The 13,995-nt window shown below is 45.8% G+C and overlaps 1 protein-coding gene across 2 annotated transcripts in view; it reads right to left on the bottom strand.

The window, feature by feature from the left end:
* DHRS12 (dehydrogenase/reductase 12) overlaps positions 1-11,859 on the bottom strand; it is a 30,984-nt gene extending 19,125 nt beyond the window's left edge. For both annotated transcript variants that reach the window (XM_059823548.1, XM_059823556.1), the window contains exons 1-4: positions 11,804-11,859; positions 11,102-11,235; positions 7,789-7,871; positions 288-380 (exon numbers count right to left, since the gene is read on the bottom strand). In XM_059823548.1, the coding sequence (XP_059679531.1) occupies positions 288-380; positions 7,789-7,871; positions 11,102-11,235; positions 11,804-11,859 (366 nt within the window). The remainder of the gene's footprint in view (positions 1-287; positions 381-7,788; positions 7,872-11,101; positions 11,236-11,803) is intronic.
* Positions 11,860-13,995: the final 2,136 nt, after the last annotated feature.

The raw sequence follows: 13,995 nt of genomic DNA, 5'->3' as shown, positions 1-13,995 counted from the left end.
AAGGTTATTAATAATGAAAGTCAAACAGAAAATGTGTGTTAAGAACCTCAAAAGATGCAGCTAAAAAAAAAAAATATCACTGCTTTTCTCTCTTTTTTGGATCATGTCTTTGTATGTGAACCAAGAATGGACAAGAGCAAACAGACCATGGAGACTACTGCAAAAACATTTAGAGAAAATTAAGCAGAGAATTTTGTGACAAACTGTGAAATCTAGACTACCTGTTGGACAAATTCATAGGCTACATACTCCAAAGACAGACACATGATTTAAGTATGCAAACTTACCAACACATTTAATTTATGTTCATTTTTGAATTTTTCAGCAAACTTCCAGATTTCCTTGGGATTAGATATATCCACAATATGCAAGAAGATATTCTAAAGGAAAAAAAGTAAGTTACAATCAACAGGGACAGTAAAGAGCCCTGCTCACTGCTAAAGCCTGTCTAGGTGGAAAGATATTTAAGCAGCATGAAAACATGTTATCTCCAGAACACAGCTAAAACACTTAAGTTAACATGCACAACTGGGAAATCTAATTCTAGTCCTCAAAACATGCTTAGTCACTTGATTCAGTTGCTTCTGAGCCATAGCTTTTTAATGCCGAATTTATTAAAAGAGAGCCCTACTTATATAAATATATGCGACAGACAGTCAGGCATAGCAGAGAACTAGAAAAATATTGCAAGGCTTGCAAAACTTTATTTAAACAATTCATATAGCAGCTTCCTCTTTAGCTGAAAGCAACTTTCCAAAGCAATGCTCAAGGTCACAACATTAGAGAACCATGTAGGTTGGAAGGGACCTCTGGAGGCCACCTGGTCCCACCCCCATCTCAAGGCAGGTAACTGAGATCAGGTTGTCCAGGGAAGTTTTATCTCCAAAGATGGAGATTCCCCAGCCTCTCTGAGCACCCTGCTCTGGTGTTTGATCACCCTCATGGTGAGAAAAAAAAAAAAAAAAAGATATTCTTACTACCTAGTCAGCATTTTTCCCTGTTGCCTCTCATCCTTTCACTGCAGACCTCCAAGAGGAGCATGGCACTGCCTTCCCTACACCCTCCCATCACATGGCTGTAGACTACATTAAGACCCATCTCAGTCTTCTCTTCTTAACACTGAGCAAAACCAGCCCTCTCAGCCTCTCCTTGCACATCATGTGTCCCATCCCCCTAGTCACCTTGGCAGCCCTCCACTGGACTTGCTCCAGGACATTGATGACCTCCTTGTCCTGGGGAGCTCAAAACTGGGCACAGGACTCCTGCTGTGGTCTCACAAAGGCTTAATAGAGAGGAAGATGCACCTCCCTCAGCCTGCTGGCTACACTCCTGTTCATACAGTCTGGGATATGGTTGGCCTTCCTTGCCCCAGGGCACACTGCTTGCTCAGGGACAACTTGTCACCCGGAGGTCCTTTTCTGAAAAGGTGGTTTCCAGCCAGCTAGTCCCAGCCTGTACTGTTCCATAGGGTCACTCCATCCCAGGGCAGGATTGTGCATCTGCTCTTGGTGAACTTCATGAGGTTCATGTCAGTCCATTTCCTCCCCTGTTAAATCCCTCTGAACAGCAGCCTTACTCTCCAGCTACCCCCTCCATTTGAGATCATCTGCAACCTGACAAAGATTGCACTTCACTCCATTGTCCAAGATGTTAAAAGAAAGTTTTTGCCCCTGTATTGATACATGGGGGATGCCACCAACATGGCATTATTAATCATGATCAACAGATCATCTTTATACTGTTGATTGCTACTTTCTGAGCCAGATGTTCCAGACAGTTTACCACCCAGCTTGTCATCCATCAGTTCAAACCACATCTCTCCAAACTGGCTACAAGGATACTACGGCAGATCATGTAAAAAGCCTTGGCAAAGTTAAGGAAAGTGGCATGTACTCCTCTCCACTTGTCCATAGGCAGAATCACAGAATCATTTAGGTTGGAAAAGACCTGTAAGATCATCAAGTCCAACCATCAACCCAACAGCACCATACCCACTAAAAACCATGTCCCGAAGCACCACATCTACACGTTTTTTGAACACCTCCAGTGATGGTGATTCCACCACCTCCCTGGGCAGCCCGTTCCAATGTTTGACCACTCTCTCAGTAAAGAATTTTTTCCGATCATCCAGTCTAAACCTCCCCTGGTGCAACTTGAGGCCATTTCCTCTTGTCCTATCACTCGTCACTTGGGAGAAGAGACCAACACCCACCTCTCTTCAACCCCCTTTCAGGTAATTGTAGAGAGTGATAAGGTCTCCCCTCAGCCTCCTCTTCTCCAGACTAAACAACCCCAGTTCCCTCAGCCGCTCCTCATAAGACTTGTGCCCCAGACCCCTCACCAGCTCCGTCACCCTTCTCTGGACACGCTCCAGCACCTCAATGTCCTTCTTGTAGTGAGAGGCCCAAAACTGAACACAGGATTCGAGGTGCGGCCTCAGCAGTGCTGAGTACAGGGGCACTATCACTTCCCTGCTCCTGCTGGCCACGCTATTTCTGATACAGGCCAGGATGTTGTTGGCCTTCTTGGCCACCTGGGCACACTGCTGGCTCACCAAAGGCAGCGATCAGGATGGTCAGGCCAGACTTGCCTTTGATAAATCCACATTGTTTTTTGCCAGTCACCTTACTGTCTTTCATGGGGAGCAAGGTGAGGCTGACTGGCCTGTAGTTCCTTAAATCCTGCTTGCCTTTTTTGAAGATGAATGGTTTGCCTTTTTCCAGTTAACAGGAAGTACCTCCCACTTTGAGGAGGTTTACCTTGAAGACCAACCAGCTTTCCCAAGGCCTTTTGCTCTCCATGGCTGTCTCCCATGGGATCCTGCCAACCAGGTCCATAAAAAAAAGACAAAAATCTGCTTTCCTAAGCCCAAAGATTGTAATTCTACTACTCAACCTTCTCACCTGTCTCGATCTTAAATTCCATAATCTCATGGCCACTTCTACCAAGGCAGCTATTCAAGGCTACTATTCACAGCAGGTCGAGCAGAGATCACCTCTAGCTGGCTTGTCCAACACCCCTATCAAAAAAAACTGTCCTCGATGCTCTCCAGAATTCTCCTGGATTGTTTATGCCCTGCCATGCTGCCAGCAGGTATCAGGGTGGTTCAAGTGCTCCACGAGTACCAGGACCTGTGATCACGATGCTCCCCTAGCCCTCTGAAAAAGGCTCCATCTACTTCCTCTACTCCATCAGGCAGTCTGTAGCAGACACCCATCATGATGTCATCCACACTGATCTGACCTCTGTGCCTTACCCATGAGCTCTCAACTGGCTTGTGACCCATTTCAGAGCAAAGCTCCATGCATTCAAGCCATTCCTTTTTATAGAGCACAACTTCTCCTCATCTTCCCAGCTTGCCCTTCTAAAAGGGCCTGTATAGATCCATTCCAGCACTCTAGTCATGCCAACCACCTCTCTCTAATTCCAGCAAGATCACAGCTCTGCAACCAGGCATGGACTACTATTTGTTTCCTATGCTATGTATAGTCATGTACAGGCATCTAAGATGGGCTCCCAGTCATGTTGCTTTCACTTGAAAGCTGTGAGAGCCTTCTCCATTTTGCTGTTCTCTAGACACATACTCATTGTCCCCATGACTCCAGTCCTCTTCTGGGTTTGGTCACTATCCCCCAGTGAAAACTGTTTAAAGCCCTCCTCACTAACTTAGCAAACCTGTTGGCAAAGATACTCTTGCTCCACTTTGTCATTCCTGCTCAGCAATGCTCATTTCTCAGAGAAGGTCAAAGAGGTCACAAAGGCCAAAGACAGTGACAAAGGCCAAAGTGACACCAGCTGCACATTCAGGTGTTGACCTGCAGGGTGCATATGCTCCTACCCAAGCACTACTTGGGCCCCCATACCATTCACCCTCTGTAAGCACTCTTGATGAACTCAAGGTCACCCCTCACAATGTCATCAATGACCATGTGGTTGGGCAACAAGAGGTACTAGTCTGAGGTCCAGACAAGCCTCAGCAGACTCTCCACAACACCCTAGATCTGGGTCCCCAGCAAGTGACAAACCTCTCAACACATCAAGCCAAGACTGCAGATGGGTGCCTCCATCCCCCACAGGAGGGAGCCTCCAGGCATTATCACCCACCACTTTCTCCCAGTGCCGACAACAACGGTTCAGGCTCATCTGTTTCCAACACCTCCCCTAAGAGAGCTTGTTCTTCCTTATCTGTTACCATGGCACTATACCTATCCTATAAATGCACATCTGCAGGCAGAGAGAACGAGCCTGCCTTCCGCTGCCAGCATTCACAAGCTTACATTCCTCTCCATCTTAGGAGTCTCTATCCACCGCTTATTTGAGCATAGCTTCTAGCTGTCCCTCCTTCCACACAATGTGGGGTTTGTACTCTTCTACTGTGCAAAGACCCTGTCATTCTCCTGTTTCTGTTCCCTGCGGTGATGCAGCCTGCTCATCTCCTGCCGTTGCTTCACCTAGCAGCTCAGCACCTTGACCACAGCACAACCCAACAGATGAGGCCATCATCATGCTCTGCCCCAGGCTCAGGGAAGAGTACCAGTCACTCCCTGCAGCCCAACATCTGCCACAGCATTCCTTTGGAGCTCTGTCGGGGCCAGCCTCCCACATGCCAGGCGCAGTCGCTCCAACCAGGGCAGGAGAGCATGCTTTCAGGTGCATCACTGCACCCACTCCAGCTGTCTCCGAGTGTCAGATGCCTTCTGCACTCCCTTCCATGCTAACTGCTGCATTAACTGCTAAGTCCTTGTTAGCCACCCCATGTCACAACAGTCTTGCAATGTTTTGAAATAATATGGCTAGGAATGCGGATGCAATAGAGTTAAAAAAAGGAAAAGCCTGATGTAGAGCAAAGTTATAATTTTCTAAACCACTAAAGCCAGAAATATTTCCTCTCTCCAAAACATCAAAAACCTTTTACTGTTTGTTACAGGCTATTCTCTTGCTTTTTGCAGATTTGCGCTCTACTTAGTACAAGCACAGTGGCATTTATCAGCATACAAAAGGCACGTCAACTCCTACTCTTCTCCTAGATAGCACTTAGTCTCAAAGACACACCACAGATAGTCTTATGACATATCCCAGGAAAAGGCAGTTTTAAAATAATTATGCAGAGGATGTGTTCTCATGCAAAACAACAAATAATCATTAAAGGCCCTCCTCTCTTTCCAAGTTGTTTCTTTAAATACTCATTATACAAGCAAATGAGATAAGTGAAGAAGCTGAGAAAATTATAAGGCATTATTCCCTGCCTATAATTCCGCTTCCCTGAAGATAAAAAATGCATGACTTTCTTTCTAGCCATTGGATTTCAGCACCTTAGTTGAGTTAGGTCAGAATTTTCTCACTGTAATGTTCATTTCTGATCAAAAATTTGACACTGCTCTACTGTTTCTAACTGGATACCTCTCTAAAAACTTTCCACTTTTAAAGCTACTACCATTATCTACTGGAACAGAAGAGCTGAAGTTTTTTGGGCAGATGTTCAATATTAAAAGTGATTTTTTCAGAGAATGAAGAACATCTAAATCAACACTTACCTGCTGAGGACTGTCACATCGGCTCGAAAAAGGACCCACAGGCCTTTTCCCTATAAAAGTCCCCAATGGCAGCAAAGCCATTTTCAAAGTGAGACCTAATCTCTGTGACTAGATCTACTTTAACAGATTAGGAGAACTTCCCAGTTCCCAGGTCTAGGTGCAGATGCCTGCCAAATAATATCTCCATTTCAGCACTGAACTCCGGCATGTGTTGCTGTGGAAGATGGAAAAAATCTTTGGCATATACTACAACAGGATCTCTGTCCAGATGATCAGGAAGAGCAAGTTAAGTCTGGATACAGCTTGTCAAGTTGCAGATAAAGCATTTTATTATCTCCCCAGATTGCTTCTGAATGAGTACTTATAAAGAAGGATGTTCCTGTGGACTCCTTATCAAAATGACTTCCCAGTGCAGTCACATGTCCCACAGAGCCTCTTGTACAGCTCGTCTAACACTTCACTGAATGCTGCTTTCTATACAAGTGCCCTGTCCCCAGGGTCACAAACAAGTTCTGCAGTGCCCTCATACTCTTTCATGACTAGAGAAACTACAGGTTTGCAGCCTACCAAGAAGTGGGAATGCAGTAATTGTGCTGCTTTTAGAGGAAGAACATTATTTGCATCAAGTTTTGTTTCACCAAATGACAGAAAACAGAACATGAAGGAACCTTCAGAGATCAAACTCACCCCTCTTCCCAGGCTGTCTGACTGCAGTTAGAAAAGGAGGTAACACAGATAATCACCAGTCTTACTATAGCCATGGGATTACACAGCTACACTGTTTCCAGACAGCTGGAAAGTATTTCTTTCTACATAAGGACTGATCTCATTCACCTCCATTAAAGAACTGAAGTGTAATGCTGGTTGTGTCACACTAGGGAGCTGAAACCAAGAGCAGAAATTTAGTCAATATGGTATCTCTAACCATAAAAAGTCTTCAGAATTTTTGATCTACAGGAAAAACTATTACTGGAATCAAAATACTCTGTTCAAGAGCCAAGTCACTATTTAAAATGAAGATAGCTCTCCATCCAAGTGTTGTGGGTTAACCCCAGTAGGCAGTTAAGCCCCATACAACCACTCACTCATTCCCCTCCCAGTGGGATGGGGAAGAGAATCCAAAGGGTAAAACAGACAAAACTGGTGGGTTGAGATAAAGACAGTTTAATAAGTGAAGCAGAGGTCTGTGTGCAAACAAAGCAAAATAAGGAATTCATTCACTACCTCCCATTGTCAGGCAGGTGTCTAGCAATCCCCAGGAAAACATGGCTTCATCACATGCAACAGTGATTTGGAAAGCCAAACACCATAACTGCACATGTCCCCCCTTCCTCCTTCTTCCCCCAGCTTTTATTGCTGAGCATGACATCATATGGTATGGAATATCCCTTTGGTCAGCTGGGATCAGCTGTCCCAGTGTGTCCCCTCCCAACTTCTTGTGCATCCCCAGCCTGCTCGCTGGTAGGGAAGCATGAGAACCAGAAAAGGCCTTGATGCTGTGCAAGCACTGTTCAGCAATAGCTAAAACATAGGTTGTCAACACTGTTTTGGCCACAAATCCAAAACATAGCACCATAGGAGCTGCTATGAAAAAAAAAGAACTCTATGCCAGCCAAAACCAGTACACCGAGATAGAATGATGACGACTGCACTTCTCCATAAGCACACCCTCTTGAGTAATTAGCAAAAGCTACAGTATACCCCTGTAGCTGTCACTGTTAAGTGATATATGCAGAAGCAAAAAGAACATGTAACAGAAGGGAGGAGGTAAGTAAGAGATATTATAAGAAAAGGAGATGGAAAAGTATGTAGAGCATGGGACTAGGATGACACACAGGACTTCACAGAGCAGCCAACCTTAACAAATCAAGAGCATGTTATTCAGACACATAAAACCTTCAACTCCAATGCTGTAAAACCATAGGTGTTGTTGCAAGAGTGTTGCAATGCATTAACGTTTAAAAGCCTCAGCCACATAGTTAGAAATAGTAAGTAGGACATCACAAAACGTATTGACCACAAACACTGAATAAAACAGCATGCTGCTCGTGATGTTACTAATCACAAAAAACATCACCTAGTGAAATTAAATTACTTCATATGGATGATAAACTACTACATGTTTCCATGTCCATATGAAAATACTATTCAAAACAGAACAGCAAAAATGACAAAACAGAGTATCTCAAGGCCTCTGACATCTTTAATATTAACAAACTTTGAAGGGTAAACAAAAGACTGAAAAACAACTCACCTGATTGCCCGTTTCTGCCACTATTTCTCCTTTGGCGACCTCAGCCCGTTCCTTATTTCGGCAAACCAGATGAACCGTGCCACCTGGTGGATTTCGACAAGAAACACATTTGATAATTAATTACTAACTGTGTTTCGGGGAGGCATCAGCAAAGAGAGAGGGAGGGCCAGGAAGTGATGTGCAATTTGCAGTTCTTGTTTGAGGTTAGTTTTTGATACAATCCAAATGAAACAAAAAACCTTTTGTGACTGCATTCCAGTTTGTAGCAAATCTATAGCCTGCTAGCAGCAGTGGCAAGATTGGTCAGATAGTCACCAAAATATCACGGGAGCTTCCCAGCAGGCAGAATGTTCCTGAGCTATGCACAGCCAACAGTCCCACTTCTCTGCTGCCAAGAGCTGAGTGGTGGCTTTTCATCAATGCTGCTGAAGCTCAGATCTGTAGAGCTCTCAGGGCTCCCATGACACTTGCTGATGAGCTGGCAGCTGGTTAGGGCCATAGCAGCCCATAGCAGTCCATAGCAGTCCCAGCTCCACCAGCCTTGGGCCATTCTGAGGGACAAATTCCCTAAAAAGCAGTGTCTAAAAGGCACCGACCCAGCAGTACCATCAGGCAGACCGGACACACCAAGAATACCAACAGGGTCTGTCAAATGACTGAGGTAAAGGTCTTTCAAACAAAAGGTTTAGGACACGAAGAGTGGATATAATAAGAAAGCTGGAAGATTTCTGCTTGGCTCTGGTCCCTATGAAGGCAGGCAGGAAGGAGAAAGTATCATGCTGTAACAGGGTCCTTGCACAAGGTTGCACATATGGAAAAGGCCACTGCACTCTAGGTACTGTCTGCTCAAACCATTTTCTGTCAAGTCTGCACATCATGTTTAGAGTTGATAAAATACCAGAGCTACACTGGAAATTGAAGCTAATGCATCTGTATTGTAAATGCTTCCTTTGGCACATGCCTTAGAAAGTTCAGTAAAGGGCATGAACATCACAAGTGACTGGAATTGCTCTGTGAAAAGGAGATAAAAATGCCAGATATCACAATTCTTCTCAGCAGGGGAAGATATGACAAGGATCATGGCCACAAACTGCTGTTTAGGAGGCTCAGGTCAGGCATTAAGAACAAAAGTTTTCATTAGTTTTCTTCTGAATAGATCAGGCTGTCCCAAGAGGCTGCATAATTTCCATCCTTGTGGGTTTCAAGATCCAGTGAGACAAAGCAACGGCTGTTTTGATCTAGTGTTGGCAACAGTCTTGCTTCTAGTGGGATGCTGGACAAGATGACCTCTAGAGGTCCCTTCCAATCAACTTTTCTATGAAAGGAATACGCAGGGCAAGGCTCCTCTCAAAGGCCTAGATACTTATCGTGACCTCATAACTTAGCCACGTTAAAAAGAACCTTCAAAAAGAGGACTGAAGTACAGGTAGGCGCAATTCTTTTTTATTTTTATGCTTTGTATTCTCTGATCATTACAAGTAATGTCTTAATCTCAGTTACAAGAGTACCTGCACTCTTTACTTTTACCTGTTGTAAAGGTGTTTTATGGGTTGCTAGCAGTCCACCACTAGAAGGCTCAAGCAATGTAATCCCAAAGGACTGATAACAGAAACAATGGTGCCGGGTCACTCTTCTAGTGCCCGGAATCCAAATGCAAGACACCATGTCTATAGGGATAGAGCAGTCACACACTGCACAGCCCAGCGTGGAGCCTGATAATGAAATTTTCTGTCTACAAGAAAGGTTTTTCCACTGAGCACCACTACAGCAAGCATACTTGGCATGCAGCTGATGCAGGCAACAAGCCTCAAGGTTCTTCTGAAATTTTTTAACAGGGTCCGATTCCTCCACTGCACTGCCAGAGTTGGCTGGGTTACTTTTACCAAGCGCACAACTGCAGGCAGCAGTGGGATACTCCCAAAACCAGGATAATCATAGAAATTACACTAACCAATGAGAAGACTGCATCAAACTGGAAGTGCAGGTCACAAGACATACAGAAAAGCTCAAATCTGTGATACCCATAAGACACCAATTCAGAGAAAAGCTGAACTCAGGCTAAAGAAATTGTCATCAAGACTGTCATTATTTACAAAGATCTGAAATGCTTGAAGGTAAAGCCAACATAGCCTGGTCATTCTTTTGCTGATTCTGAATGCCTTATTTTCTCATCATGGTGTACTTGAAGAGATTCAGCTAGAAGCCAGAGCCCCAGCAGCTGACATTGAGTTTCAGAGCAACACATGCAAGGATGGGATCAGGAAGACACTGTTAAGTCATTTTAACTCCACCGGCACAGCAACACCCACACAAGGTATCAGACAAGCAGTCTGAGGCCAAGGTTGTTCTTTGGGCTCCAAATACTAGACATAGTGACCAGATCCTATGCAGATCTGGTCACCTTGACAGTTTGCAAAACATGGTAGGCGTATCTGTTTGTAAGTGAAACAGTCACCAGACAAGGCAATACTTACATAAGGCTATGTGGCATAGTGGCAGCAGTGGGAACCTGAAATCAATCACATACTGGCACTGATGGGGATCTTTAACCCAAAGGCTCTTTTATGCTAATAATTTTGAATTAGTTTAATTTAACCAAGTCGCCACTTTCCTTCATAAGGTAGTTATGAAACCTCAGCAGGCAAAGAGAGACCAAAGAGCTGCAAGCTCCTCCCTTTTATTCTACATGCCAAAACTCTTATCACTCTTGCACAACAGGAATTATTTTGTCAAGTCTGAACGGGATTATGTTTATCCTTCTAGAGTAGCTAGTTCCAGTTCATAACATCTCCTTGCTTACAGAGAGCAACAGAAAAAATGGTTGCATGTAATCAGTTAAAGGGCACAAACTCGAGGTTATTGCTAAGATCAAGCACAATTACATTGCTACTTTCATACTCTCCCATCTCAGCTTAGCAAAGCCAACTGTTTTCTTTCATCATGCAATACATTTGCGACTTCTGCAAAACAGTTCAAATTCAGCCAGGCTGCTACTTGTACCCAATCAGCCTTAAACAGACATTGATCTGTCACTAACATCCTTAGATGCCACTATAACACAGATAGTTTTGGTAAATGTATACTTAAGAAACACTTTGCAGATCCTCTCCACTAATTTTGTTTCGTTATTCCAGCTTTCACAGTACTGATTGTGCTTAAACCTCTAACCCACGCTAACAGCCCTGTAAAATAACACACCTGATCCCTTACGCCAGGGAGCTGTGTCTTTGTGTTTGTGCTGGAAGGCCAAACCTGCTTCCTTCCATCTTCTCTGCAACAACCCCTCAGAGCTCCTTATTACAGCCCTGCTCACCTCTCCTCGCTATCTCTTTGGCTGTGGCCTTGCCAATGCCACTGTTCGCGCCGGTGACCAGAAAGGATCTTCCAGCCACATTCACCTCCACATCGGCTGGATTGAAGTGCTTGGAAGCAGACTCATAGCCACTCCTGAATAAATCAGAGACACCTGTGAGAAACTGAAAGACAATACTTCCAAAAAAAACACAGAGGAGGGTTGAAAACCACTTTTCCCTCACAGCTCAGCGTACTTTTTTTTTTCCATCAGGCACAACACACACTCACACACAACACCCCCCTCTCCCCATTACTCTGTCCTGGTGGGACAGGCCACACGAACTGCCAGTGACACCCCAGTAAGCGACACGGCAACAACTCGAGGCGTTCACCCTGCCACAAGCCACACGCCCCGAACTTTGTCACTCAGGAGGTGGCCCGGCTGCGGCACTGCAGCTGCCCCAAGGCAGGCGCCCGAGAGGGCCCGGGGCGGGGCGGGCCCAGGCGGCACCGCCGGGCAGTTCTCACAGAGAAGGTGTGGAAATTCGCGGGCCCTGGCAGGGGTGGGGACGCTTCGATTAAAAATATTAAAAAACCCACCACCTCGAAATGGTTAAACGCCCGCGGACGCAGAGTAACGCCCCCAGCCGGGCCGCGGCGCCCGCCCCGCCGCACAGCCCGCAGCCGCCCCACGCTCCCCGGGGGCAGCTGCCGCCCTTACCTCGTGTACTCCCGCAGCCCCTTCACGAACCACACGGCGTTGCGGTACCAGGACATGGTGCTGCTGCCGCCACAGCGGTGCTGGCCCCGCCTCTGCCCTTACATAAGGCGCCCGGTCCAGCCCTGCCCGCCGTTAGGTAAGGGCCGAGGGCCGGCCCCGCCCTGCCTTTGCCCGTTGCTGCCGTGGCCGCCATTACTGGCTGGGCGCACGAGGGAGAGGGGGGTGCGATGGAGGGTAGTGAGTGCCTTGGGGGGGGGGGGAGCTGTGCCCCCTTCCTCCCTCGCAGCCGTTCGTGAGATGTTTTTTCTTCTCCCTTCCATTCTCCCCCCTTCTTCCTTAGCCAGCAAGGAAAGAGGGCTGCTTTTAGCCACCCGACCTGGGTGCCTCCAGCCAGCTGGGCGTTTTGGCAAGTGCCTCAGTTAGTCCCTGCCGTGCTGGAGACTGCTGTGCCTGGTGAAGGCGGTGGCAGAGGAGGACGGGGAGTTTCCCAGGGTGTCTGCTCGGGGCAGATGCCGCTGGCAACCAAGACGTGGCTGGAAATGGGGTGCCACGTTTTAGGGACGGGAATCAGTGCTACAGGACCTTGGCCTGCATCCTCTGCTCTGGAAGGCTGTCAAAGGGCAGCTCTTGCAGAAACAAACAGCTGTGTTGCACCACGCCAAATAGCACTTTATGTAACAACTAAACACATGAAACTCCGTCTCCTACTAATGGAGTAAATTATACCAGTAAGAAAAGGTATCAAGTAGCCATTGCAGTAGGGGGAGTGAAATTTAAAATGTGTTTTCAGTTCCTCTGGTATGTGCGTTGGAGCTATGAAGCCCAAGAGAATCACTTGGAGTTGCACATCTGGACAGCCCATGTTAGCCATAAGGAGGTTGTCGTTATAAGTATAATTGCGTTTTAAAGCGCATTAAAGAACTACGCACTTACAAAGTTCAGTGCGCAAGCTAGATAAATTCGTGTATTTTATGTGGTATGCAGGGCCACATGCAGAGAAGCTGCCTTGGGAACCCTATCTAAGATTTCAAGAGCTTAAGTTATCTGGTTTCAATAGCAGAGGTAGTGGCAGAATGGGAATATTCTGACTTTTTTGACCTTGTATGATAGCCTGATACTCCTTTTTCTAAATCTCTTCACTCTGGCAAAGGCCTCATACTCAGGTCTTCCACTTTCTCAGCATGTTGTGTAAGTATTAGGCTCTCACACAAAAGGTACTTCCCACCATGAAGTTAAAACTTTTGAAGTCAGCACTGTCTGCTTGTACTAGGTATTGTGTGTGAAATAAGAGTTTTTTAGAGGGCAAAAAGACACATTTTCACAGTAATACTTCCTTTTCTACAGAGACAGGAGGTTGCAGAGAAGTGGGTGTTGGCCTCTTCTCCCAAGTGACGAGTGACAGAACAAGAGGAAATGGCCTCAAGTTGCGCCAGGGGAGGTTCAGACTGGATATTAGGAAAAATTTCTTTACTGAGAGAGTGGTGAGACACTGGAATAAACTGCCCAGGGAAGTGTTGGAGTCACCCTCCCTGGAGGTGTTCAAGGAATGTGTGGACGAGGCGTTGTGGGACATGGTTTAATGGGCATGGTGGTGTTTGTTGGTTGATGGTTGGACTCGATCTTACAGGTCTTTTCCAACCTTAGGGATTCTGTGATTCTGTGACTATCCAGCTAAATGTCATACCTTTGCACCAAATCTTAAAATGCTTGTTCTTATTAAAACAGTTGACAGAATTTATTTAAAACCAGCAGCCTGAGTCAGCTTTAACTGATTTTGTTCTTGGAAATGGCTAGGAGTTTTTCACTGAAGAGTTCCTAAACAATTCATCCTGATTCTGATGCTCGAAATGGAGACTTCTGGCCCAGAAAGGAACAGCTTGGCAATAGTGTGAGTGGCAGAACGTTATTTTGTATAATGGAAAATGAATGGCAGCCTGAACTACAGATATGTACTATGATGTCTGTAAGTATATAATTGTGAGCGATATGGAAATAGTTGTGTGATCATCACCTACAATGTGCAATTAGCAACCAAAACTGTACAGCCTAGACTGCTATAATGATGTTAGATAATCACACCCGCTGTGAACAGAGCAGATGTTAGGCTTCTGCGAGCCCTGTGTACAGGCTGAGATAATGTCCCCTCTTCCTACTTTCAGTCCTTTGCCCTGCTAGCCTTTCAGCTTCTCCCT

The sequence above is a fragment of the Gavia stellata genome, chromosome 1 (genome assembly GCF_030936135.1).
Source record: "Gavia stellata isolate bGavSte3 chromosome 1, bGavSte3.hap2, whole genome shotgun sequence".
NCBI classification, from domain to species: domain Eukaryota; kingdom Metazoa; phylum Chordata; class Aves; order Gaviiformes; family Gaviidae; genus Gavia; species Gavia stellata.
Note: the sequence above shows the minus strand (reverse complement) of the source record. Positions and strands in the feature narration are given on the sequence as shown.